General features: G+C 46.0%; 1 protein-coding gene across 2 annotated transcripts; it reads right to left on the bottom strand.

The window, feature by feature from the left end:
• KAT14 (lysine acetyltransferase 14) lies at positions 1 to 24477 on the bottom strand. 2 transcript variants are annotated; one of them, XM_006030443.3, is made up of 10 exons: positions 24184 to 24477; positions 21890 to 22008; positions 17907 to 18028; positions 16524 to 16705; positions 15497 to 15913; positions 13885 to 14447; positions 13037 to 13173; positions 12602 to 12777; positions 5523 to 5713; positions 1 to 1802 (listed from the first exon to the last, which is right to left on the bottom strand). In XM_006030443.3, exons 1-10 carry the CDS (start codon positions 24437 to 24439, stop codon positions 1629 to 1631), a joined length of 2337 nt encoding a protein of 778 aa, XP_006030505.1. In that variant the 5' UTR covers positions 24440 to 24477; the 3' UTR covers positions 1 to 1628. The 2 variants fall into 2 exon arrangements, with proteins under 2 accessions (XP_006030505.1, XP_006030506.1); XM_006030444.3 differs by lacking the exon at positions 15497 to 15913.

Below are 24477 nucleotides of genomic sequence, written 5' to 3'. Positions count from 1 at the left end.
TGAATTTCTCCAAGAGGTGGGCTTTAATTTCATTCATAAAGACAGGTTTTTTCCTTTCCAAGTACAGCTAACTCGTAACATTTGTAACATCAAAGATTTTCACATAGTCATCAAATATTTGGAAATGCGCATGAATGCTGGGGCAAAACAATTCTTAGATGGTGCTGAAAGTCATACATCTTTTTCTGGTAACAATTATATTTTTGTTTCAGTGAAGACTTACCACTGGCTACACAAATACACATGTTGTGTCCATTGCTTTGCTGCTATCAAAATGTAGACTCCATTAAGGCAACTACTACTATAGTCAGGCACCTGAAATGTACACAGGGTGGGCTTAAATAAAAAAAAAAGGCCAAGTTTTTTCTGCAGCTACACAGGTTTGACATTAAGACTGCACAGTAGGTGCAGCTCACATTCAAAATGTAGACTGTTTGTGAGTTTGGCAGGTTGTAGATGTGGCAATCTGTCAAGTGACTGTTCACCTGCAGGGAAAGTCAGGGGAGACAGAGCTGCCAAACTGTGGACAAAAAGGATGAGTCCCCTTTGTGAGGGAAGCTGCTCATCCTTCTTTACACAAACTGTTTCTTCACTTATACCATCACATTTAGAGCCATGGAGTGGGTGCTTCTGAGGAACATTACTGCCTCATCTTTGCCCCTGCTTCTTCAAAGTTAAAAAAGATTAATTATGTAAAGCCAGGATCAGATTTCGCATCTCCCCAGTCTCCTGTGCCCAATTTCCTCTCACCACAGAATCTACAGCACAAGGGCCAGGATGCTGGAGCTGGCAAGGCTGAGCCCATGACTGGAGGTGTATCTATAGAGCTGATTTATGGCTTCAAGGACTGATGGATGGATTTCATAACTTCAGAGAACTAATTTGGCAGCTCTTGTATCCAACCTCACCTAGCTACAAACTTACCTGACATTCTGTTCCTGAACACAGAACAATACGCACCGCAAGGACTTCACATTGGGCACACAATGAGGGGAAATGCCAAAGATAAGGAGTAGGGCAAGACACTTCCACTAACGCTTTTCTAGGGGAGCATATTGACATTACATTCTTTATTATACCTAAGAAATGATTCTCATGTTGCTGTTCTGACCTCATCCTAACTTATGCAGGATCAGCGTCCAGCTACATTGACTGGGGCTGTATTTTCCTTCATGCATCTATGATATGGTTCCCAAAAACATAAATCACAAAATCCCTGTGGGCAACTGAGTTTAGGTATTTTTCATGTTCCATAAATAACATCTGGGAAATGAAACTGCAACACAATTTGTGTCAAGTCTGGCCCCTCTGATGTCTCCCGGGTTTTTGTCAAAGGGACTCTCCAAAATCATGGACAAGAAATTTCCCCTCTAGAATTCTAGCCTTCCACTGGTTTTAACTCTGTCCTGGTTCATATTTCGAGGCCTCTCCCTTGGCACCCCATTCCAGGTCATAAATCATCTCTGGTTGCATATTCAGCACACAATGTATCATTGTTGATGTTAGCAATAAATACATCAGGGCACTTCAGCTCTGCAGAACCGCCAGTGGCTTCAGCTGAAAGCCATGGTAACTCTTCGTTCAACGAATCACGTTTTGCATAGAGCTGTACCTAGCCCTGGTGTTTATCATCGTCGCAATCTAAGAAAGAAGGCGTGCTTACACTCCTTACTGTCTAAGGGGTAATATTTGTCATAAAAATCCAAAATGTATTCTTCAGTCTTAAATCCAAATTTTTGGTACAACAGCATAGCTGGGTTGCTTGCAGAGACGTGAAGGGTTACATCTTTGCCCATGCAGGTCTGCCAAAGAAAAATACATCAAGAGAATGAGAAAGCCTCCAGGGAAAATGAGGAGGTGAAGGCACTTTTAAATTCTGGAATTTAGCTAGCAGAGGAAATGTGAGAAAATAATCAGCCCTGAAAACCGAGAAATTACAACACATAGCAACAGTTGCAAGTAGATATGAGTTTTGCTTGCCATCAAGACCTCTGTGCTTGAGTAACTGGAAGTTTTGGAGGGTGAAAGCAAATCTGCATTATTAATTTGTCAGTTTTTCTCTCTCAATTGCTATGTAATTGTTAATTAAAAAGTAATACAGACTAATCTCTCATGCTCAACAGTAGTGGCCTGAAGAAACAAGCCAAGCCAAAGGGCTTGGTTCCACTCCCAAAACCGTACACTTCCTTGTCAGCATATAAACTTGAGCTTGCTACCGTCACATAGGCGACACTGCATTGCCCCAGGTCTGTTATACTGGAATTCCAATACCTCCCACCCTGCCCTCTCCCAGCCCTCAGGGCACCGAGCCCTCCTCCCAAGAAGTTAAATATCTCTGTTCAGATAGTAAATAGAAATTCTATCACTGGCTTGGCAATCTCTTACTCATTAGCAACCTGATCGTTCATAAAAGAGCTCCAATAATAATGCTAATGTAACAGATTTTCAGACCTTTAGGACTCCTTTCACCTGTTGACTGGAAAGCATTTGACAAACATTAAACAGACTAACTACATGGAGTAAGAGTAGGATACAGCCAGTTAAGAATTTTAATGATAGAGTCAGTTGACTTAGGCTTGCAAAAAAGAAAAAAAGACACTTCTCATTTGCAGAAGGAAATAATAAGGTCCAACTGCAGGAGTGCCAAAGAGCATTCAAAATGGGCCGTTTCTGGAACAATATAAGGACTCAGAGGTTGTTGCCCACTGGGACAGACACACTAATGCAAGACTCCTGAAAATACATGCACGGTTCACAGTGCATTGCTTGCCCCCAAGGATGGGCATACAGTTGGATCAGAGTCCTTCCCAGAGCTTCATCTCAAAACTATCCAGAATGTACCTCTGGCCAATCAGTGCAAAAGATACGGACTGGAAAAAAATCAAACAGAAACTTCATGTGTAGTGACAATCTCTCATAGCCGCTGGAATCTACTGATGATGCACACAATGTGTCACATCAGCCCAAAGTCTGCTTGGCTCTACTTAGCTTGATGGCAGTCCTTTGTTTATAATCTAGTGTAACTGGGAACAAAATTTGCTGAACAGTTTGCTGTGAATCATGTGAAAGGGAGTGTCAGTTTTCAACAGTGACCCACTAGTGTGCCTCAGCCCTGCCACAGTTATCAACTCCATCAGCTTTTGTGCCCATCTGAGTCTTGGCCTATCTTCTCTGAGACTTGTCTTTACCAGACTTCTATGCCTTGAATGAACTGACTACCAGGTGAGTCACAGCAGTACATCTGTAGGCTTGTCTACACAACAATACTCCAGAAAACCAGAAAAGGTCTTGGTGACTCCTTACGCATACACCATAATCCAAAAGGACTGACAGTTGCCTACTACTAAAGCTGCATTAGACCCCCATCTGGACACTTACTCAGGATATTAAAAGGCCCTGACCTACCCGATCTTACTTCATGTTGGAAATGAAGCAAGCTAACTCAAGGCCACTTCAATTCTAGGTTTCTATGTAAAGGTAAGGGTTTAACGCAGGCGTAGGCAATTATTTCAGCTGGAGGGCCGCCTAACGAGTTTTGGTGAGCTGTCTAGGGCTGCAAAGGTAGCCCCGCCCCCTGACAGGCACCCTGGTCACCACCTTGGGACCGGAAATCCTGCTCCATGTCCCTGACTTTTGCCACCAGAAGTCCCTCCCCTTGCCCCCAGAAGTACTGCTTTTGGGAAAGGGGTTTGCCATCTTGGAACTGGGAAAAAACAAACAAATTATATACTAAAAATCAAACATCTACAATAACATATTTTAATTTTATTTCAAAAAATGTTTGTGTCCTGATTTGTATGCATTTGCATCATGTATCTAGAGGTGACTGCATAAGAGCTCAAAATTAAGCCTAACTCTTGTATATGGGAGGTATGGGTGGGTGGGTATGGGGTTTGTGTGGGCCTGTGGGGGAGGGTGTGTGTGTGGGGGGCAGTTTGTGGAGAGGTGTGGCGGGGTATAGAGGTTTTGTAGGGAATGTGTTTGTGTGGATGTGTGGGTATGGGGTTTGTGGGAGGCTGTGGGTGAGTGGAGGGGTGGGGATGTGTGTGTGGGGGGGTGTGGATGCATGTGTATGATAGGGTGAGTGCCCCCCTACAAACGCCCCCCACTGCACACCGCAAGCAGCAACAGCAGGCAGATCCCCCCAGCGGCATGCAGTCCCAGTGAGCCCAAGGACTGCACGTGGTTGGGCCGCTGGCTCCACCGCCCAAGGCTCACATGCCCAAGCTCCATGCCACCAGGGGGAGCCCTGCGCAATGAAGCCGGCAGTTCAGATCATGGGACTCCGCCCAGGCAACAGGGAGAGGGAAGGAGCCAGCCCAGCTCCGTAGTGCAGAGCTCCACGCTGTTCCCCACGACCTGTGCATAGCAGTGAGCAGGGCCGGGCTGCCAGTTCCATCGTGCAGGGCTCCCCTCAGAGGCATGCGGCTCGGGCGGAGAACCTGGGAGCTGCATGCAAGCCCCACGCGGGCACAACAGGGTCCACCTTGGGCTGGACCAGATACAGTGAACTGGTAGGCACCCACCCACAGACCAGATGAAATCACCTGGCGCATTGGATCTGGCCTGTGGGCTGTACTTTGCCCACCCCAGGTTTAACGCAACTAAAATTACCCATTTCAAAGTCACAACTCCAGTTAATTCAGGGCAGTCTTCCTGAATGTTCCTGTACAGAAGCCCTATAAATGCTAAGAGGGACACTCCCTTTAAATCTGATCCAGGGTGCCAACATTTGTTCTTTATGTCAAACATAGCTGAATCTGAACCAGCAACTTAGGCCCTGAGCAGGTAAATGGGACTTCTCTGGAAAACCCCAGATACCTTGTAAAACCACTTGCAGTCACAGGTTGCAGCTCTCTGAGCCAAGGCACGTCTGGCCTCACCCTGGGAATATTACCCTGGTTCCAATGCAGGGCAGCTCCTTGCCAAGCACGAGCCAATTACTTTCAGGCTTTAACCTTGGGGTTCTCCGTCTCAGGGCAGTTCCATGTGTGACTGGTAGAAATGAAAGATTGTATCCAGATTATGCAGTGGTCAGCAACTGGGATAGCTGCTCTGACACTACCCCTAGGTGGAAGGAAGGCATCAGTGGAACCTCCTCCCTGTGTTTGAAACTAAGATTAGCTCAGACAGCACAGACTACAGCATCTCTTCTCTATATCCAATATTTGCAATATTGCTGTTGTATCAGCAACTGGCCACTGATGAGCAAATCAGAATTTAGCCCAAATACATACAAGGTTTAGATCATGCTGCTAATCTGAGCTGTCCTATTCCTATTTGAAAAAGTCCTTTCAACAATTGCAGTTTCCTATAATGCTTTTTCACTGTATAAATTCCCTTGGGGCTGAGGAGAACAGCTCTCCCATGCTACTGAGCAAACAAACGAACAATAGGTGGGAAAAGAGAAAGAGACACAGAAGGAAAGAAACAGCACTCCTGACCCTGTGCTGTTTGCATTTGTACATAAGGAGAAGGACAATGCTGGGCCTATATCAGGGGAATGGGATCTTTTTTACTACCTGAATCAGATGGTAGATCATAAAAGTTGCAATCCCTGCTCTTCTCCACTCAGGGTGAACGAACAAAAAAGAGATGTAAGCCTCGTTGTATTTCACGTCCGGCACCATGAAACCAAAGGCGATGATGACTTTTTTGTAAAGGACGACAACACTGAAATCTGGATACTGCAGGCACTCAGACAAATCAATCCCTACAGGGGGCAAGAAAAGCAGAGCTACAAAGAACTGCAAACCAAAGGGAAAATGTTAATGCCACACAAAACCAAACAGGCAGGGCATCTGGGACTTCCATGGAAACTAACAGCCTTCTCAAAAACATATGCTTTGCAGGAGAACCTGGTTAGATCCCTTTCTTTTGTTTTCATTTTCAAACTGTGCACAGAAAGATGCTATCGACCCAGCATATAATGGCATGAAATGACACTGTTGCTACTGGCTTTAATGGGACCAAGATTTAGCCCACATGTAGAGGAAAATCCTCTACAACAATGGTTCTCAACTGGGAGTCCACAGCCCCTGAAGGGCCACAAGTAGGTGTCAGGGGGGCTGCAGGGGCTTCAGATCTGGTGTGATCATGATCTCTGAAGTCAGCTGGGGCATCCCATGCCCAGGCTGAGCCTGCTGCCAATGCTGCCACCAGATTCATGGAAAAATATGCATTTTCTCCTTTAAAGGAAAAAACATGGGAAATTGCGGGATTCCCTTTGCAGTCTGGCAGCGTTTCACCCTGCAAGGGTATGCTTGGGCTACAGGGAACGGGAGGGGGCAGATACAGCAAGGGGCACATGGCAGCCAGGCAGCTATGGAGAGCAGCTCCCACAGCTCCTGGCAGGTAAGGGGGGGAGGGGCAAATGCCCCCACTGCCCCTCATTCCTGTGCCCACAGCGGGCATTAGGCTGCACCCTGGCCAGACAGGCCAGAGGGACCCAGCACAGGAGGGCAGAGCAGGGCAGCGAGACTCGTTGCTGCCACCACAGGGACCTCGAAAGGCAGCCTGAAGGGAGCAGCAGTGGCTGGGCCATGCCCTCCCCTGCCCCACACCCCCATTACTGCTGTGGGTTGGGAGTTAGGAGCACCAGCAGGGCTGGGGGGCTGTGGGTTGGGAGTGAGGAGCACCAGTGGGGCCAGGGGCATGCGGGGTATGAGTGAGCAGCACCAGGAATTTGGGAGAGAGGGGGGCCTTGAGTCCAAACAGGCTGAGAAGTGCTGCTCTACAGATCTTGCAGGAGTTGGTGCTGAGAAATGTAAATGGATTCACATACAAAACATGAAGACCAACATTAAATTAAAGCGTCATTCTGCTGTACAAAGTGACACCACCTTCACTGAGGGCTCAATTACCTAGCCATTATGATGATGCAAGCATACACATATGGACGGTTAGCAGGGGCTACCTAACCAGCTGTAATTTCACAGGCTAGCTTGCCTCATGGTACCTACTCCACATGCCCAAAGCCATCCAGCACCTGCCTACATAAGGAGTCAGTGCAGAGTCATTATTAGACAGTCCAAATTCACATCTTCCTTGAAATTAGAGTTGCTTTTCTACGCAGGCATGCCCTAAGATGTGAGACAGTTAAGAATCAGGCCTTAAGAGTTTCCTCAATTGCCGATCATAAATCAACCTAAGAATGGTGACAGTGGATAGATGTGTGAAGCCAAAACAATGAGGAGACAGGATATAGTTTTCAGTGACAAATATTATTCCTGATCAGATTCAAAACACCACACTGCAGTGGGAGCAAACAAAAGGATTAATCAGTCAGTCTCTTTCTTGAGAGAGAGCTGGGTGGAGAGGGATTCAAGAAATAGGGAGATGATGGGTGTTAATTATCTCAAGGCTGCAGTTTACTGTGAAATGACTCAGAGCTTGTCTGTACAGGAACACTGTAGTGCTCTAAACAGACTGGTACAGGTGAAGTGGTATAAATCCCCCAGTGTGCACTTATACTGGTATAAAGGTCATTATCTCAGGGCACAGACACACAATCTTTCACAAGGTAAAGTGGGAGTGGGGCTTTACTGTGTGTCAGCTGCTCTGTGGTAACTGATTGCATGCATGTTCCTGCCCCATGGTAACGTGAAGTTCAATCCTTCCATTTCAGCTTAGTCCCCTTTCACTGAGGGCACCCTCCATTCCTCTTATAGAAGCTGGCCTGCTGGGCAGCCAAGAATATGTGAATCTTGGGGCCAGAAAGAGAGCACAAAGAGGGGGCCAAGCTCTGTAGCCTTGTGGTTAAAACACTTCCCGAGTTCTAGTCCCTGCTCCATGAACTGTTTATACATTAAAGAGTCCTTGGAGAAGACACCCCTCTCTGCCATGACTGCAAGGTGAATGAAAGTGGCTGCAGCTGCAGCCTTTGTGCTGAAGCCAATAGGCTTTTTATTACATGTGCAAGCACCTCAGAGGTGCTTTAGTTCAGAAGCGCACTGCCGCCATTTTCTGCGTGCTGACACGCATTTCACCACTTATACAACTGCAGTCGTCGCAGCACCTGGCATGTCAGCTCACATGAAAAGCAGACTCAATTAATCAAGTCTGCTCCAAAGCAGCAAATCTCCGGCACATTGCAGGACAAAAAAGTGTGTGTATAAATGCCCAGTGAGGCTGGTACATGTTCCATGTTCTCAAAGCTAACCTAACAGATTGGGCCCTGTTGCAGATGTAGGAGCTGCTGCCTAGCATCTAGCTCAATGGTTCTCAACCTTCTTAGACTTGTGGCACCCTTTGAAAATGCCAGATCTTAATTTTCACTTATTTTCTGACTACAGAAAATTAATAGGGCAATTCTTCTGTTGCAAAGGATTCAAACAGCCCATGACAGTTCAGCATGTTTTTCACACTCCAGATTCCTATTTGAAATTTCTGGGTTTACCTTGTGAATCACATCTACACACCTAACCGTGTTAACACTGCATGGCAACCCATGGCACCCATGAAAGGATCTCAAGGCAGCCCACAGCATCCTGGTTGAGAATCTCTGATTTAGATCCTCTAGGGCCCAGGCAGGCATGAGACTCCTAGTTACTCAGATAGAGGCAGTTCTGCATAGGTGCAGAAGCACCTGGGGAACTTCCAAGCCCAAAAGTGAGTTTAGACAGTTCCAGGGTGGGAGATGCTGAGTGGGAGTTTTTGGATTGCCATTTAGGATTTAAGCACCCAAGTCCTTCTTTGTATCTAGCCCTTGAACCAGAGGAATGTACAACACTTTCAATTCATGCACTATTCTTTATTGGGATAACATCCGCCCACAGGTGCACAAGCCCTTATTCTCAGATGTGCTTGGACTGGTGTAAAGAACCTTCCTATCCATATCATTGCACCTCTGGCCAAAACAGACCTTTGCAACAAAAACAAGGTAGCCTCAACTACAGAGAAGGGATGCTTGAAGCCCAGACAGGCGGTTGGTGCGTGTTGTGGTTTTTTGATGCCTGGTGGATGGAGTCTGTGAAGGGGTGGACCTTCTGTCCCCTTGTGCCATTACATTAGCTGAGGGAAGGTTCTCAGATCCTCATCATGTGTCACCTGATTTATTCAGGACTTGGGGTCACAACAAACACCTTTCTACATCATGGGGGAGGCTGTGGTGAATGTGCTCAGCTTCTGGTATAAATCAGAAAATATTTCATGCTTTCCCAAACACCTTGGGTACAGAATGACAAGCCAACTTATCTCTTCCTGATTTCGGTATAGTGGACTATGAAGCCCTGATCCTAACTGGTGCTTTTTGGTGCTACTGCAGTGCAAATAATAGCAAGTGATTATCACACACCAAAGCACGCTGCAAATATTTGCTTTTGAACATAGGCCTGTACTGCCTCTGTATTCTAAAGAAATAGTTTGCAGCATTATAAAGGCTGATCCAAGCAGGAGATCAACATTACCATTATTGTCCAGTACTGCCTGGAACCTCCAGTTGGGATTGGTGCCCCTGCAGGAGCATGCTCATTGTAACAGACAGTCCCTCTATCCAAGAAGCTCAGTGTAGACCAGGGTGCTCAACCTCCAGCTCACGGGCCAGATCTGGCCAGCAGGGCTCTCCATGGCTTCAGAAATTTCGCAGTGCGAGAGCAGTGGTACCAATTTAGGGAATGACCTGCTGGGTGGCACGGAAGTGGAAAGGGATCTTGGAGTCCTAGTGGACTCCAAGATGAACATGAGTCGGCAATGTGACGAAGCCATCAAAAAAGCCAATGGTACTTTATCGTGCATCAGCAGATGCATGACGAATAGGTCCAAGGAGGTGATACTTCCCCTCTATCGGGCGCTGATCAGACCGCAGTTGGAGTACTGCGTGCAATTCTGGGCGCCGCGCTTCAAGAGGGATGCGGATAACCGGGAGAGGGTTCAGAGAAGGGCCACTCGTATGGTTAAGGGCCTACAGACCAAGCCCTACGATGAGAGACTAGAGAAACTGGATCTATTCAGCCTCCGCAAGAGAAGGTTGAGAGGCGTCCTTGTGGCTGCCTATAAGTTCATCCCGGGGGCACAGAAGGGAATTGGTGAGGATTTATTCACCAAGGTGCCCCCGGGGGGTACAAGAAATAATGGCCACAAGCTAGCAGAGAGCAGATTTAGACTGGACATTAGGAAGAACTTCTTCACAGTTCGAGTGGCCAGGGGCTGGAACGGGCTCCCAAGGGAGGTGGGGCTCTCCCCTACCCTGGGGGTCTTCAAGAGGAGGCTAGATGAGTATCTAGCTGGGGGCATCTAGACCCAGCACTCTTTTCTGCTTATGCAGGGGGTCGGACTCGATGATCTATTGAGGTGCCTTCCGACCCTAACATCTATGAATCCTCTGCTGCCAAATCTCCAGATACATGAGGAGTGTAACAGGGAACCCCTACCCTGTTATGAGGAGGCTGGCAATAAGTGCAGAATGGAGGGTGGCACAGATAACAAGCTTATTGGAAACACCGGCTCTGGTGTGAAAGAGCCAACCAGGAGAGTGGAAGAGGGACGCTGACTCATATAAACTGCCTCCTTTGTGAGCAGTGGGAGAGGGAAGGGCAGGAGCAGTGTAATGCAGCAGGCTGCAAGACAAAATCCTCCAGTGACAGGCAGCAGCAAGAACAAAGCTGGTCTGTGCCTGAGGCAGGCCAGAAACTGAGAAAGGCACTACCAGGGGGCTCTAGCGGTAAAGTGGGGTAATCCACAGCCATGGTTTAGGACTTTTGTGTTTCTCAGAGCCTGTGGGCTGATGTTTGTGTGTGGACCTGGCATGGGAATAGCCTGTGTTGCTCTTTCATTATAGTTTGGCCTGGTGGTTTGTGGATGGGACTAAAGGTGACTAAGGGGAGGTAAGGAGGTCCTAGTTGGCCTGGTGAGAGAAAGAAAGGGGCCAGAGGGCTAAAGGTCCCAGAGACAGAGTACGCATGCCAGAAGGCACAAAACAAGAGTAGAACTAGGGACATCCGAGAGAGATTTCCCTTAGCAAGGGATTGCAGATAACCCTTAATGGTGGGAGGAGGAAAAAACAAGATTATGGTGACATAGCATGCTCCTCCACCACTCAGATGAGGGGTAGTCAAAAGTAAAGTGGCAGAGCCTCACAGACTGGGGTTTGCCTCAGGGAATAAGTCAAAAGGAAATGCCAGAGAGAAAAAAAAAAGGATCAGACTGTAAGCAGGCAAGAACCTGACACAATCCTAAAACACCATGATGGTGTCTCCTTTAAAAAACTCAAGCTTGAAGAGGAAGGGAAGCCCACTGGGTAGATGGATAGATTTGTTTGTTTTCCCAGGCCAGCAAAAACCCACAGACTCCCCCCACCATGAAAAAACAAAGACGTGGCAGGAGGGTAAGGAGAGTGAGGTTGGACAAAAGACCAGTGAAGAACAAACAGATTCACTCTTGATACTCATGCTGGGACTACAGGCTCTGGGCCCTGAGTACTAGCTCCAGCAACTGATCCCAGCGCACAGGGCTGGGTGGAGGCAGTACCAGGCCTTAATCCCAGCGTGGAGGGCTGGGAGGGGGTGCAGCTGAGACCCTGGGACCCAATCCTTGTGCAAGAGGGTGGGGGTGAGGAACCAGCCCTCAGGACCCAATCTCAGCATGCAGGGGGTGGGAAGGGGAGGTACCTGGGCCCCAGGGCCCAATCCCAGCACAAAGGAAATAGAAGGAAGCAGCATTAGGCCCCCAGAGTCCAATCCCAGCACTGAGAGCAGGGAGGGGTTAGTGCTGAGCCCCCAGGGCCGATTCAGCACTCAGATGGGCCCCATGCCACCCATGGGACCAAAAGGTTGAGCACCACTGGTCTAGACAGATGATACAGATAAAATAAATGCTCTGGGCCCTACTTTACCAAAAGAGACCTGAGGCACAGAGAAAGGAAGGACCTTGCCTAAGGTCACACATACAGTCTATGACCAAGCGAGGAACTGTACCCAGATTTCAAATTCCAGCCTTATACATAAAAGCCTTACAGTTACAAGAGCCTACTCTACACTGCCTCTGCTGCTGACACTTTACATCAGTCAGGCCCCTAGAGTAGATGCTGTTCTGCTTGCAGTTTTTCTCCTGGCAGTTCACCAGCTCCCCTCAGTAGAAGCAGTTCTGCTGGCAGAGACCATCTGCCACCAGAGCTTTGTACAAAGCAGAGGTGTGGCTAGCAGGGCTACACTGGCTACCAGTGTGCTCTTTTTATACCCCTTGACAACACAGGCAAAGCCTGGAGGGAAACTTCCTTTTGAAACCAGAAATAAAGCAAGCCGGTGTCTCTCTTCTATTTTATGGTCCTGATTCTGCAAAACACTCAACAAATGCTTAATTTCAGGCATGTGAGTGGCCCTGCTGACATAGATGGGACTACGCACATGCTCAAAAATAGTGTCTGCTTAAGTGCTGTGTTAGTGGAGGCATAGGGCTAACTGTCTGCCTTGAACAGGTCTCGGAAAAGAAAGGCTAACACTTCTCCAGCAAGGGCCATCTCACTGAGTGCCTATTGGGTAAATCAATGCATGTGTAGAATAACAGAGTCGGGCAAATACTAACTGAAGAAAAAAACCTGGCCCAAGACATTTTTTTAAAACAACCTCCTCCTTTCCAGAAAACTGAGTATTGTTGGGAATCCTACCAGGCCAGAAGAATTCATGGCACATGGAGTTTATAGTGGGGATGTGGTTAGGGCGAACGTAGCAGTAATCAACGGGGGCTTCGGGCTCAGCCTTCCAGTTCGGATCATTCTTATACAGATGGGCCCGGATTTCTGCCAGCAGCTGGAGTTTAGGAGGCTTGGTCTCATAATCACGCCTGCCAGTGGAACAAACACAAACAACAACATTAAAGACAAGTCAGTAACATTATCATCACTGCTGAATGTTTGCTGCCCGCTCTTCTGATGGGGCTCCAATGGCCCCAAGGTATCTTGCCTTCTATTTGTGGGAAAAATTATGACCACCCAGAAAAAAAATCCAAGCTGTTTATCAGAAACCAGGTTGCTTTTGCAATTCCAAGCACTTGGGGTCAGTCTGCTACAAAGGAGGTGAAATTCAGCATCTAGCAAACATACCTGATGTAAGGTTTGAGGACACGAGATGTGTAAGGACTGACAATACTGTGGTCTGTCAATAGATCTTCTGAGCCAACCAGTCGGTACAAGAACTTTGTTGTCTGATGCCGATATCCCTTCATAGCAGGCAACACAGTCTTTATAGCAAGATAAAAGAACAAACACATCATGGAAGCCATGACCAGACTCTCACATTCAGTAACTTAACGTCTGGAACTGAAAGCAGAGGGAAAAATCTCCTTATAATTAGGGTTTCCCCCTGTATAACAGGAAGGTCTGGCACCTTCAGGTTGGTGGTCTAGCTCTGACTTCTCTCTAATTTCAGAACCTGAGCCTGTAAGATGCTGAGTGTATCAGTCACCCACTGAGGTCACAAGGAATGCCCATTCTCCTGCATGGCAAGAAAACACTGCAGTATACTGACATGGGCACTGATAATAAACTGTTTAGGCCAGTGGTGGGCAAAATGTGGCCCACGGCCTGCCAGGCTATTCTATCCGGCCCACGGGGCCCCTAAAAAATTTAGAAAATTAATATTTATCTGCCCCTGGCTGCCTGTCATACGGCCCTTGATGGTTTGCCAAAACTCAGTAAGTAGCCCCCCGCCCAAAATAATTGCCTGCCTCTGGTTTAGGCAGTCAGGACATGGTGACAGAACCAGCAGACATCTGTATTTTACTAAGCATTACCCAAGTGTGGGCTTGGGAGGATACTTACATGGGTACAACCCATCTGCAAAATGAAGCTCATTCATGAAAGCCAGCCTCTGGAGCACGATGGCTGCACCTTGTAGCAGAAGCCCCAAAATGGCTGGCATCAAGAGTTATCTAGGGGCTGTCAGCACTCACCTGGTACCTGTCCAGGATTCTGAAGTCCTGGCTAGTAGTTCTGTATGTTGCTTGGCCTGCAGGAGGTCTGGAAACACTTCCTTCTTTAGCTCCATAAATCCCATCAACCAAGAGCAGCGCAGCATTCACAACCTGGTCCAGGTCAAAGAGTGGCAGCCCCCTTTCCCGCTTGGCCTGTCGGACTATCAACTTGCGCCTCAGCCTCCGAGCCTCTGGGGTCATGCTTACAGCATTGGGACAGGCCTCCAGTCTTTTTAGAAGCAGCTTTTCTTCATAGATGCTAACAGATGTGTGCTTTGGTGCTTTGGGCTTACTGTCTTTCTCTAGCTGGGTTTTCCTCTTGTCTCGCCCCCTGCCCTGCAGGGCTGCATTTGAATCTTCAGCATCTTCACTGTCACCTTCCATCCTTTCTGCTTTTTCCTCCTCACTCTCTACCTCCTGCTTGATCTGCTCAGGTGTTTTCACCTTCTTTCTGCTTGTGATCATGGACCCAGGCCCACTGGGTGGGGGCAGGTACTCGATACCTGGGTCTATGACTCCATCACCTTCCATCTCCTCATCATCTGTATGGAAGACCAAAGCAACTTAGGAGAGACACGCAAATAAACAGCAGCAAGCTGCTATTGCAAGTGAGGAAGAAAATAACACGGAATTTACCTGTAAGCTTCTGTCTGTCCTTTATTTTGGGTCTTATCTTTTCCAAATGTGAAGTGATTTTAGGCCAAGCTGGAGACATCTTAAGGGGAGTCCAGTTTTCAGAAGGCACAGAGCACCCATTCTTTAAAAATTAGGCCCTTAAGGGGTCTTGCAGTCTAGTTCCCTAGAATGGGGGTGTCCCAAATCATTAGTCTCTTAAAAATTTACGTTCAATTTTTTGTTTTCTGTTTTAAAAGGGAAACTCTTTAAATTGTGTTTTTACTTAGTCGTTTTCTCGAAAGATCCTAACATGAAAACTAGTGTAATGAAGTGCAGGTGATGGACCAACAGAGATTATGGACCAGATCTCTAGCTGGTATAAACTGGAGAAATTCTATTTAAGTTATTGAGACTATCCTGAGTTACACTAGCTGAAGAGCCAGATCTGGCCCAACTAGTCTGTAAAACCCTTGCTTGCAATGGGTTGTACTTGACTCCATTAATTCTCCCACTGATTTCAATCAGACTATTCCTGAAGTAAAACTTCCTTCATTTTGAGTAACATGACCATTATCTGACCTAGAATTAGGATCTGTTAACTGAGGATGTTATGCTTATATTCAAAGAAAAGCACAAATCTCTGATCCTATATAAACGTATAAACTCTCTCATTCACTGTTCTTGCCATTGCAGTTAACACTGGGAGTAGAATTTGAAGCAGGAATTCCTGGGGGAAAATTCTTCATAAACACAGAACAGGGAATGACACCTGAATGGGATCATGTGGTTTCTTCCCGCTGTAGCATCTATCATTGTGAATTAGGTTTTCATGTAATTCAGAAAAAGATTTCACTCTTCATCATTGTCCATCTTGCTTTGAAATGAAGCAAACTGCCTGTTCTTTCCTCAATGTGAGTTCTATTGTCAGAAAATTGCACATCACTTCCCATTAACCAAAAAATGTGGTATCTCTTACCATGAAACAAGGCCTGCGGTGGCATGACATCTGGGATGAGATCTGCTTCTGAGAGCAGGCTAGGAGTGGCAGAATGAGAGGCTGGTGTCCCAGGAGCAGAGAAGTCCAGTGAAGGAGATGGAGATGGGCTGGTCAAAGGAGTACGATCTGAGGAGCTCAAGGAGGAAAAGTCAATCACCTCTCCCTTCTCCAGAACCAGGTCAGGACGGCGGCCCCGGCTGGTGAATTTGACAGGGGTGGAGGAAGTGCTTCGGTCCAAGAAACCAGCTGCCTCCTTCTGTGCTCTCCTGATGTCCTTGGCTTCCTGCGTGCGAGATCGTTTCTCCTTCAGCTCCATGGCTGACTCCACTGGGTTGCGGCTCACTCGTTTCCGAAGCCCCTCCACTGTAATGATGGGATCCAGAGGTGGTTTCGAAGCTGCCGGAAAACAAAGACGACTTTTATTCCAATAGGCCCAGGGCTGCCAAGGTCTTGTTACTCTTCCTCTGCAGCCACGTGAACTCATTTTGGTAGGAATCTTCAAGAATGGGTTCAAGTCATTGATGAAACTTATTCTTGTGCCAGGCATCCAGCAGAACATCTAGGTACCACCAAAGCCCTCTCTGCCCAGGAGTAGCTTTCACCAATGTGAATCAAACAACAAAAGAATAGAAAGCCAAGGAGACCACAGACAAAGAAACTGCTAAATTTCATATACAGGAAAACATTCCAAAGGACCAATGCCCTTGGTTCCTTCCAAAGGCAGCATGGGCAAGTATACTACAAAAAGGGTATAAAAGACCACGTGCATCTTTTCACATGGTTATAAACCTGGAGTAACTTCTTTGAGGTTGGCTGTTATGGTGTGGGGCTAGGGTAAACGAGAGAAAAAAAATCACCCCCTGTAACATTCAACGCACACATACAAGCGTGCATGTGTGCATCCACACATGCACTGATGTGCCCTTTTCATGCCTCACCTCATATCTTCAAATACATCTAACTCTGGCCCAGCCACCCCTCCTCATACCATCATCACAGCAGTTACCTTTGGCTTTCAGTGCTGATGCAGACAGCTTTTCTCCCTCAGGTTTCATTGTTGGAGGCTTATTGTGAACAAGTTTCCACCACCCCGGCTCTCCAAATTCCTGTGCCCCCGAGCGGAAAAACAAGGGGCTTCCCACAGAGAGACAGCCAGCAACAGTGCTCCACCATGTTGAAGTCTTTTTCCTAAGGCAGGAGAAAAAAATATGAGTGATAGGCCTCCATTCACCAATAAGGTTTTAGTAGCACTTCCTTCTCCCTCCCCAAAAACAAGCCACAGAAGATGCTCACGTATTCTTTGCATACTCTGATGGAACAGTTCATTTGGCTTCCAGATTTCAGCTTTCAGACATGTACTCTTCTTGATTTCTAACAGGCCATATCAAGAGGGAACCTGGGACACCAAGTCAGCAGACCCAGGCTAGAATTTATGGGTGATTTATTGTTCACCCTGTCAATCAAATCTGCACACAGGACACTGCAGGGCTCCATTTTATTCTCACAATATCACACATGGTGAGCTTACAAGTAAAGAGATGATTTTCTGAGCTGTTAGTACCATGGTCTTTAAGACATTCATATTAAGAGATTCTACCGTCACAGAATAGTCCACGCCTCTACTGCTGCAGCAAGAGTCAAGAAAGACTCTAGCCTGTTCTCCTGAATCACTAACAAGTCAGCACAACTAAGAAGAGGCTAAACCTAGTTTGTTAGAGTCAATAGATAGGATCCAGACTATAAAAGGGAAAAGATCTGCTGAATAAGTGGTGTTGTTATATGGTCTCTATTCAGGTAGATCTTAGTTAAACTCTTGAAATTCTTGATTTCAGTGCATTTTAGCAGAGTCTTTCACTGTAGGACAAAATCCCTGGGATTAGGCCCTACAGGGACTGAGATGCTGGAGTGATACTGTCCACTGAAACTCACTACCATGAGTCAAGTGCCCAGGCATATCCTGTATTGCACGAGACAGTCAGGCACCTAAGAATGGGATTCACTAAAGCTAAGACATGGAGCAGAAAGACACCTATGCTCCCCAGTCTCCTGAGTGCTGTGAAGGTGGAAAGTAAGACCCCTCTCAAAAGCAGTTAGGAACCTAACTCCAAGAAAAGGAAAGAGTCCTACCCTGGCTCAAACTACAAGCTCTCTCATAGAGCCATGCTCATAGATAACCCAAGAAACACAATACCTTATGGCCACCAGCTCAATAGTCATGACATACTCAGGAGACCCGTTTTCAAATCCCCACTCTGCCTGTTATGTTACTCAATCCTCAATTGAACACACAGAGAAATCTCTATATAACCTGGGATTCCTGTTCTCCAGCTGAGTAACACAATTGTCCCCAACTCTGGTCTCCATCCTGAGGTAAACATAATGGCTTTACCTGTTCCCTAGTAAGAAAGTCCAGTGTTTCTCAATGAAAGCACATATATCTTCTTTCCACCTAAAATACCCTTGACGGCCAGTTCCTTCCAGAGACAAGTTGTACATTGCCAGCATGACAACCTGGAATGCAAAAGAAAACAGTGAATTCAAATACTGCTTCTAAAGGGGAAGAGTCCCCTTCCCCTCCTAGCTTATTTTACTTAGTTATACAAAGGTTTTAACTGAACCACACCAATCTATGTAGACCTTGCTGCATTTACTCAATTGCCCATCATACTTCTCCTAAGGATTCCCCCATGCCAAAGGAATCCTGAGCCATCTAGTTATGTGCTTTACAGTCTTCTACACAGTGGGAATGGCAGAAAGGGTCTGTATCTCAACTGAAAACCTGTCTGAACATGTGTGGGGAGGAAGAAATCTGTCCAAAGAAAAGGTAGGCAGCAAGCGTTCCACTTGGCTCATCTGTTACAAATACGCAGACCAGGGTCTTTGTAACGTCTCTAGATAAGAATCCAATAGAAAAGAATGGGCTATAAAATGCATGGATCACTCTGCTCATGAATCGTATTCGCTAAGTACAATCCATTTACAGGGTTTTTTGTTGTAGCTGTGTTGGTCTAAGGACATAGGCAAGCAAGGTTCTTTGGGTAGATGTGATATCTTTTATTACATCAACTGAGTAGAGCCTCCCTTACTTACCTTTGCCTTTTTCCCCCCTTCGTTTCCCCCCTCCCTTCCCTTCTCTACCTTTTGTTTTCCTAATTTGCATCTATTTACATTCTCACTGACATCCTGTCACACTTTTAACTTCTTTTATTCCTTGGAGTCTCAGAACAGCAGAGACTCCCTATGCTGGAAGAAGGGTGACTGTGCCCAAAAGATTGCAAAATCTATTTACAGAACATTCGTATGCACCACAGATGCCACTGGACTTGCTAAAAGCCAAATTAAAATAGTTGCGAAAAGCCAAATTAAAGTAGTTGCGAATATCAGTCTCTCCAAAATGACAAATTGCCAGTTACATTCCTGACTCCAAGATGAACATGAGTCGGCAGTGTGACGAAGCCATCAAAAAAGCCAATGGCACTTTATCGTGCATCAGCAGATGCATGACAAATAGGTCCAAGGAGGTGATACTTCCCCTCTATCGGGCGCTGGTCAGACCGCAGTTGGAGTACTGCGTGCAATTCTGGGCGCCGCACTTCAAGAGGGATGCGGATAACCGGGAGAGGGTTCAAAGAAGGGCCACTCGTATGGTTAAGGGCCTACAGACCAAGCCCTACGAGGAGAGACTAGAGAAACTGGATCTATTCAGCCTCCGCAAGAGAAGGTTGAGAGGCGACCTTGTGGCTGCCTATAAGTTCATCACGGGGGCACAGAAGGGAATTGGTGAGTAGTTATTCACCAAGGCGCCCCCAGGGGGTACAAGAAATAATGGCCACAAGCTAGCAGAGAGCAGATTTAGATTGGACATTAGGAAGAACTTCTTCACAGTTCGAGTGGCCAAGGTCTGGAACAGGCTCCCAAGGGAGGTTCTTTCCTGCTTATGCAGGGGGTCGGACTCGATGATCTATTGAGGTCCCTTCTGACCCTAACATCTATGAATCTATGAATTAAGCCCTTCTGGCCTGGAATGTAAACATCAATGCTGAGGCTAGGGCTGGAGCCTGGCACAAGCTGTTCAAATGCTTCAGACACTGTTTTCCAGTGGAATTGATTTTCCACATCCTTTGAGCTCTGAACTCCAATTCTGGGGGAATGGTCTCGTAGCAATGCACTAAGGGATGATAGCTTCATGTTGGAATCTGCTGCTCTAGAACAGTGGTGCTCAACCTCCAGTGCACAGGATCATGACATCTGACCCATCGGACTCCCCAAGGGCCTAGAAATTTGGAGAAAGGGAAGCAGATGCAGCACTGCCACTGCCATTGCTTCCCCGCCATCAAATTTCCAGATCTGTGGGAAGCCCCATGAGCTAAATGCCACGGTCCTGGGCACCAGACTGCACCTGCATGCAAGGTCAGGCTGAAGCCAGATCTAGTGTGCAGGGCTGGGCCTATGCACAGGATTGCTTTGCACAGCTGGATCCACTGCACAGAGCTGCTCCATGGTCAGATGTACCACCTGGGACAGGGATGACATGCCAGATTGCACTCATGGACCAACACTGTGTGCCAACTCCACACTGGATTCAGCCCATGGGATCTGGTCCATGGACTAACCCCACGTCACTCATCAGGCTCACAGGGCCAGAAAGTTGAGCACCACTGCTCTAAATGCTTATGCGCCAACCCCACCATGCAAGAGTGTCCCACCAATGACAGGAGACTGGTCATAGCTTTAACATCAGTGTTTTTTTGAAGTAGGTGAGAAAAAATGTGTGCAACACATCACTCTCACCCTGAGCCCAGGAATCTATTCCCCCATTCCCTCACCAAGATATATGGCTACTTCCCTAAATTTCACTCCACTTGTGCCTTCAGCTGGTGGAAATCTGGGAAGCTGCATTTTCTTTGCCTTCTCTTCACCTCTCTTTACTGTTGTCTCTGCCTTTGTATCTCTTCCTCTTTGTCAATCTTCTGCGCTAGTGGAGGCTGACAGCAGCTCTCACTGGACCAGACTCTCTAGGGTGGCTAAGCAGACCTCACTATGGGACGGTGACAAATCTTTGTATTGCTAGGGAATTACCTGGAAGCACCAACCCTGATATAAATTCAGGCTGTTCTTTCTGTGTCCTACCTGCTGCCAATGGCCCCAAAGTATCTGGATGCCCTGGCCATATAGTCTGTCCTGGGTGATGCCAGAAAGCAATGTAGGAACTACAAAAGGTCAGGGAATTCCACAAGCAGGTGGATCTGCCTGCTTTGGTCTACTTAATGCTGCCACAGCAGCCCTCAAACATCCTGGGGCTAGCCTTTTCCCCACTTTTCTCAGACATGCACCATCTTACAGACCTCTGGCCACATTTGAAACTTTTATAGATGTCCAGTAGTGGACCATCAGCAACTGAAAGCAAAATGGATATTGTTAATAAGCCACGCTATAGAATGCACCACTGCTCTCTTGAGAAGCAAAGACAAGTGCCTCAGTGCCACAGCATAATATATGCTGGTTGAAATCCTGCACATGACAGTGATTATTTTTGATCCAGAGGTAATTGCGCTCAGAAGGTCTGCTTTGTAACACAAGCTCCTAATCACAGCTGCTGAACTGGCTCGCTCCTTCCCTTCCCCTCCCCAAATCAGAAGAGCAGAGAAGCACTCCAGCACTTATGCACACTTGGTATACATCAGCCTGACTCAGTCCTATGAGAACTAAGTAAATAGCCCAAATTTGCTTAAAGCTAAAGGTGAAGAAAACCTTCAGAGCTGTGATTTTTATTAAGATATCAGAGTTCTTTATTTCAAGCACAGCCAGCCTAAAGCTATGAAATCCAAACCTAAACTCTATATCATACAAGGAATCCCTTCTAAGAGGCATCACTATGACTATCAAACTTACTGTTACATAAATCAGAGATTACTTGACTAATGCAGGTATAGAAGTAACTAAAATAGTAAATCCCACAAAGATGACAGCTAAGTGTACTGCTATACCAGAACTTACTACAGCCATGGACAGCCAATAAGCTTTTGCTTCCAGTGAGATAGCACGCTTTTTGTTCAAACATCACCCTCTTGGTGGCATTTGCTTTGCCCAAAAAGCCAACAGCAAAAATTACATTTTCTTTGCTTTTCCAAACCGGCATGTAGTGGTACTGAGTAGTGAGCAGTTTGGGTCTTGTGACGATCTTTCTGATCTACTCACAAAATATCAAGTCGATAATTAACAATCCTCAGAAAACTCACTTTGGAAGCTCCTGGATACATTTCTTAGCCTCCTATATCTGACCTCCTAATGTCTAGGACGTGTGTGTACAGTTTAAACAACAAGTTTTGAAGGTCTTATTGTTCTTCTACTAGAAAGATGACTTTTACTTACTTGCTGCCATGTCAGTCTCAGTCGTTCAAACTGTTCTTTCCCATCTTCTGAGCAATCAGAGCAAGTAAACCTGAAAAAGTTATCTCCCTTGAGGTAACTGAGTTGTTCTCTCAACTGACCTAAAATGAATAAGGAAAAGACCCATGCCTCAGTTCTTTTTGAGGAAAAGCGTTGAAAAGTAGATATGGATTCCCCACAACACCCTACAGGAACACGTTTCTCCTGAGCTGCAGTTCAGCAACCCTGAGTACTCATGAAAAGTTCAGAAACTGCGTGTGATGCTTAAAGTATAGATTCATTGTACAGTTACAGAAACCAGCAAGAACCAATACAGAAACACATGCATTAAAGTAGGGTCTTCTACCTAGCATTCAAATACATTTAAAACATCAAAAACTTTGCTAGACTTAGCTAGACCCTGCTATTTCCTCTGCCTTTTTTTACCCCCTCCCCACAGTTCCCCAGGGTTTTCATAAAGGCGACAGGTAGTCAAAAAGGCAACCCTGTGAAAGATGCCACTATAACCTGGTCTGTGAATATACACGTCTTTCCTCATTTGCCATCTTTCCACTGCTAAGTAACCCTCTAGCTCTTTTCACTGTCCACCCATTCACTGCATGTGAAGCTGTTCTTTCTGCAGTCAGAGACCCACAGAGGTAGACTTACCGTAAGACCTTAAGGTATCTATTTACCCATATTATGGGATTATTCTTTCTTTGGCACTATGACAGGGGAACGCTGCATCCAGCTAGAAATAGAAGATGATACCAGGAAATAGCTGTTCTTGACTAAGATTTATTCTTCTAGATCCTAACTCAGGAAAGCATCTCAGCGCTTGTTTAAGACCTTTTGCTGACCTTAAATATATGTGTCTTAACAAAAGGCCTTGATGGAAGAGAGTCAATCCAAAAAATCTTAGCCTTCTAAGGCTAATGAGACTCTCTACTGTGGAAAAGAGGAAATGAGAAGACCTGGGATTGTAAGATTCACCCCCTAGTGAATTATGATTAATTTAATCATAAATATCACTAGCAAACAGGAACAGTAACAGTGTACATCTGGAATTTTTAAAAGTGCTTAAGGCAATCACCTAGTTCTCTTTTACTACATTGTTGACCCCAATACAGCAATTCACAATGTATTAGTGAAAGACTAATAATAATGTTAATGAAACATTAGCTCTTGCTAGGCAAAGCTATTTGTCATACTAGCAAAATTGCCAAAAGGAATCCATCTCTGAACATACTTTTATGTGGTGTAAGTCACAGCTAGGATCACTGTCACTGAAAGACATCAGAGAAAAACATTTCTATTTCTGCACACTTGTGTCTGATCACATTCACTCTGTGGCCAGTTTCCCTTGCTGTTTGTATCTTTTATGCAAACAACAAAGATTGAGGGTGGGACGAATGGAAAACTGGACTGTAAAATAAAAAAAGCAGCAGCAGCAGGACTCAAGAGTCAGAGGGACCACCAAATGCTACTTTTAATTTATTGTTTTTTACAGACTTAATTTTAAGTTGACTGTGTCCCTTTAGCCATTTGCTACTGAACACCAACAGAGAAATCCTGGCTCCATTAAAAGTTTATGGCAAGACTCCCCTCCACTTCCCTGGGGATGGGATTTCCCTCCAAGGGTTTTGGCAGATTTTTAGCAAGATGGCTAGCCAAAGTAGTTGAAAGGCGCAGACCCAGATTGAAGGGTTTGTTTTCTGCTCCCACAAATGGAGCAGTGCTTAGATTTTGGACAGTAACAGCTATTGTACTAGTACAGGGAGAAACCTAAACTCATTTCTATTATGTTAAACAGAGATACCAGAGAATTAATTTAATCTGGTTAGCCCAAAATGCTTCTAAAGGACTTTACACTCTTCTGTAAATGCAAAACTAAGTGCAGAGTATAAAGGAATATTTCTTATACATACCAGTTGAGAGTTACCCGTACCTCTCATACAAACAACAAATCAACCAGGAAAATAAAAATAATAACAACAACAACTCTCTCTTATATAACACTTTTCATCAGTGGGTCTGAAAGTACTTTATAAAAGGAGGTCAGACTCATTATCTGCATTTTACAGAAGAGGAAACTGAGGAATGAAGAGATAAAGTGACTCGCCCAGCATTACTCAACAGGCCAGAGGCAGAGATGCAAAGAGGACCCAGGTCTCTCAAGGTCCAGTCCAGTGCTCTGTCCAAGAAAAGAATATAGAATATTTCACACACACACCCGCAGAAGCAAACACACAAAAAGAAAGTGATCAAGGAAACAAAGGAAAGGCATTGTTACTTACTTGCTGGTATCCACTTCTGACACTTCTCACAGTAGTAGGACAACTCCTCCATCCAGGATGCATCCCCTTCATCACTGTTCAAAGAGTCCCCGCTTTGATCGTGGGATAAATCCACAGAGGCCTGATCCTCAGACTCGACAATAAGGAGAGTCTCCCCTTCTACCTCACCTTCCTCCAGACCTTCAGAGGTGGATGTCCTTGTGGCTTCATCATCATGACGGCTTATTAGCCCACTCATGTGAACATTACTATCCATCCCTTCTTCACAGGGAGAAAAAGAGGATAGTTTACATT

The sequence above is a fragment of the Alligator sinensis genome, unplaced genomic scaffold (genome assembly GCF_000455745.1).
Source record: "Alligator sinensis unplaced genomic scaffold, ASM45574v1 scaffold21_1, whole genome shotgun sequence".
Classification (NCBI taxonomy): domain Eukaryota; kingdom Metazoa; phylum Chordata; order Crocodylia; family Alligatoridae; genus Alligator; species Alligator sinensis.
The sequence above is the reverse complement of the archived record's forward strand: the minus strand, read 5'-3'. Positions and strand labels throughout refer to the sequence as shown.

Coding starts and splice junctions, on each gene's coding strand:
- KAT14 (XM_006030443.3), bottom strand. CDS start 24,439: ATGGATAGTAATGTTCACATGAGTGGGCTAATAAGCCGTCATGATGAT. Junction 18,029..21,889: donor TGAGACTGACATGGCAGCAA/GTAAGTAAAAGT, acceptor TTTGCATTCCAG/GTTGTCATGCTGGCAATGTA. Junction 13,174..13,884: donor GAATCCTGGACAGGTACCAG/GTGAGTGCTGAC, acceptor CTTGCTATAAAG/ACTGTGTTGCCTGCTATGAA.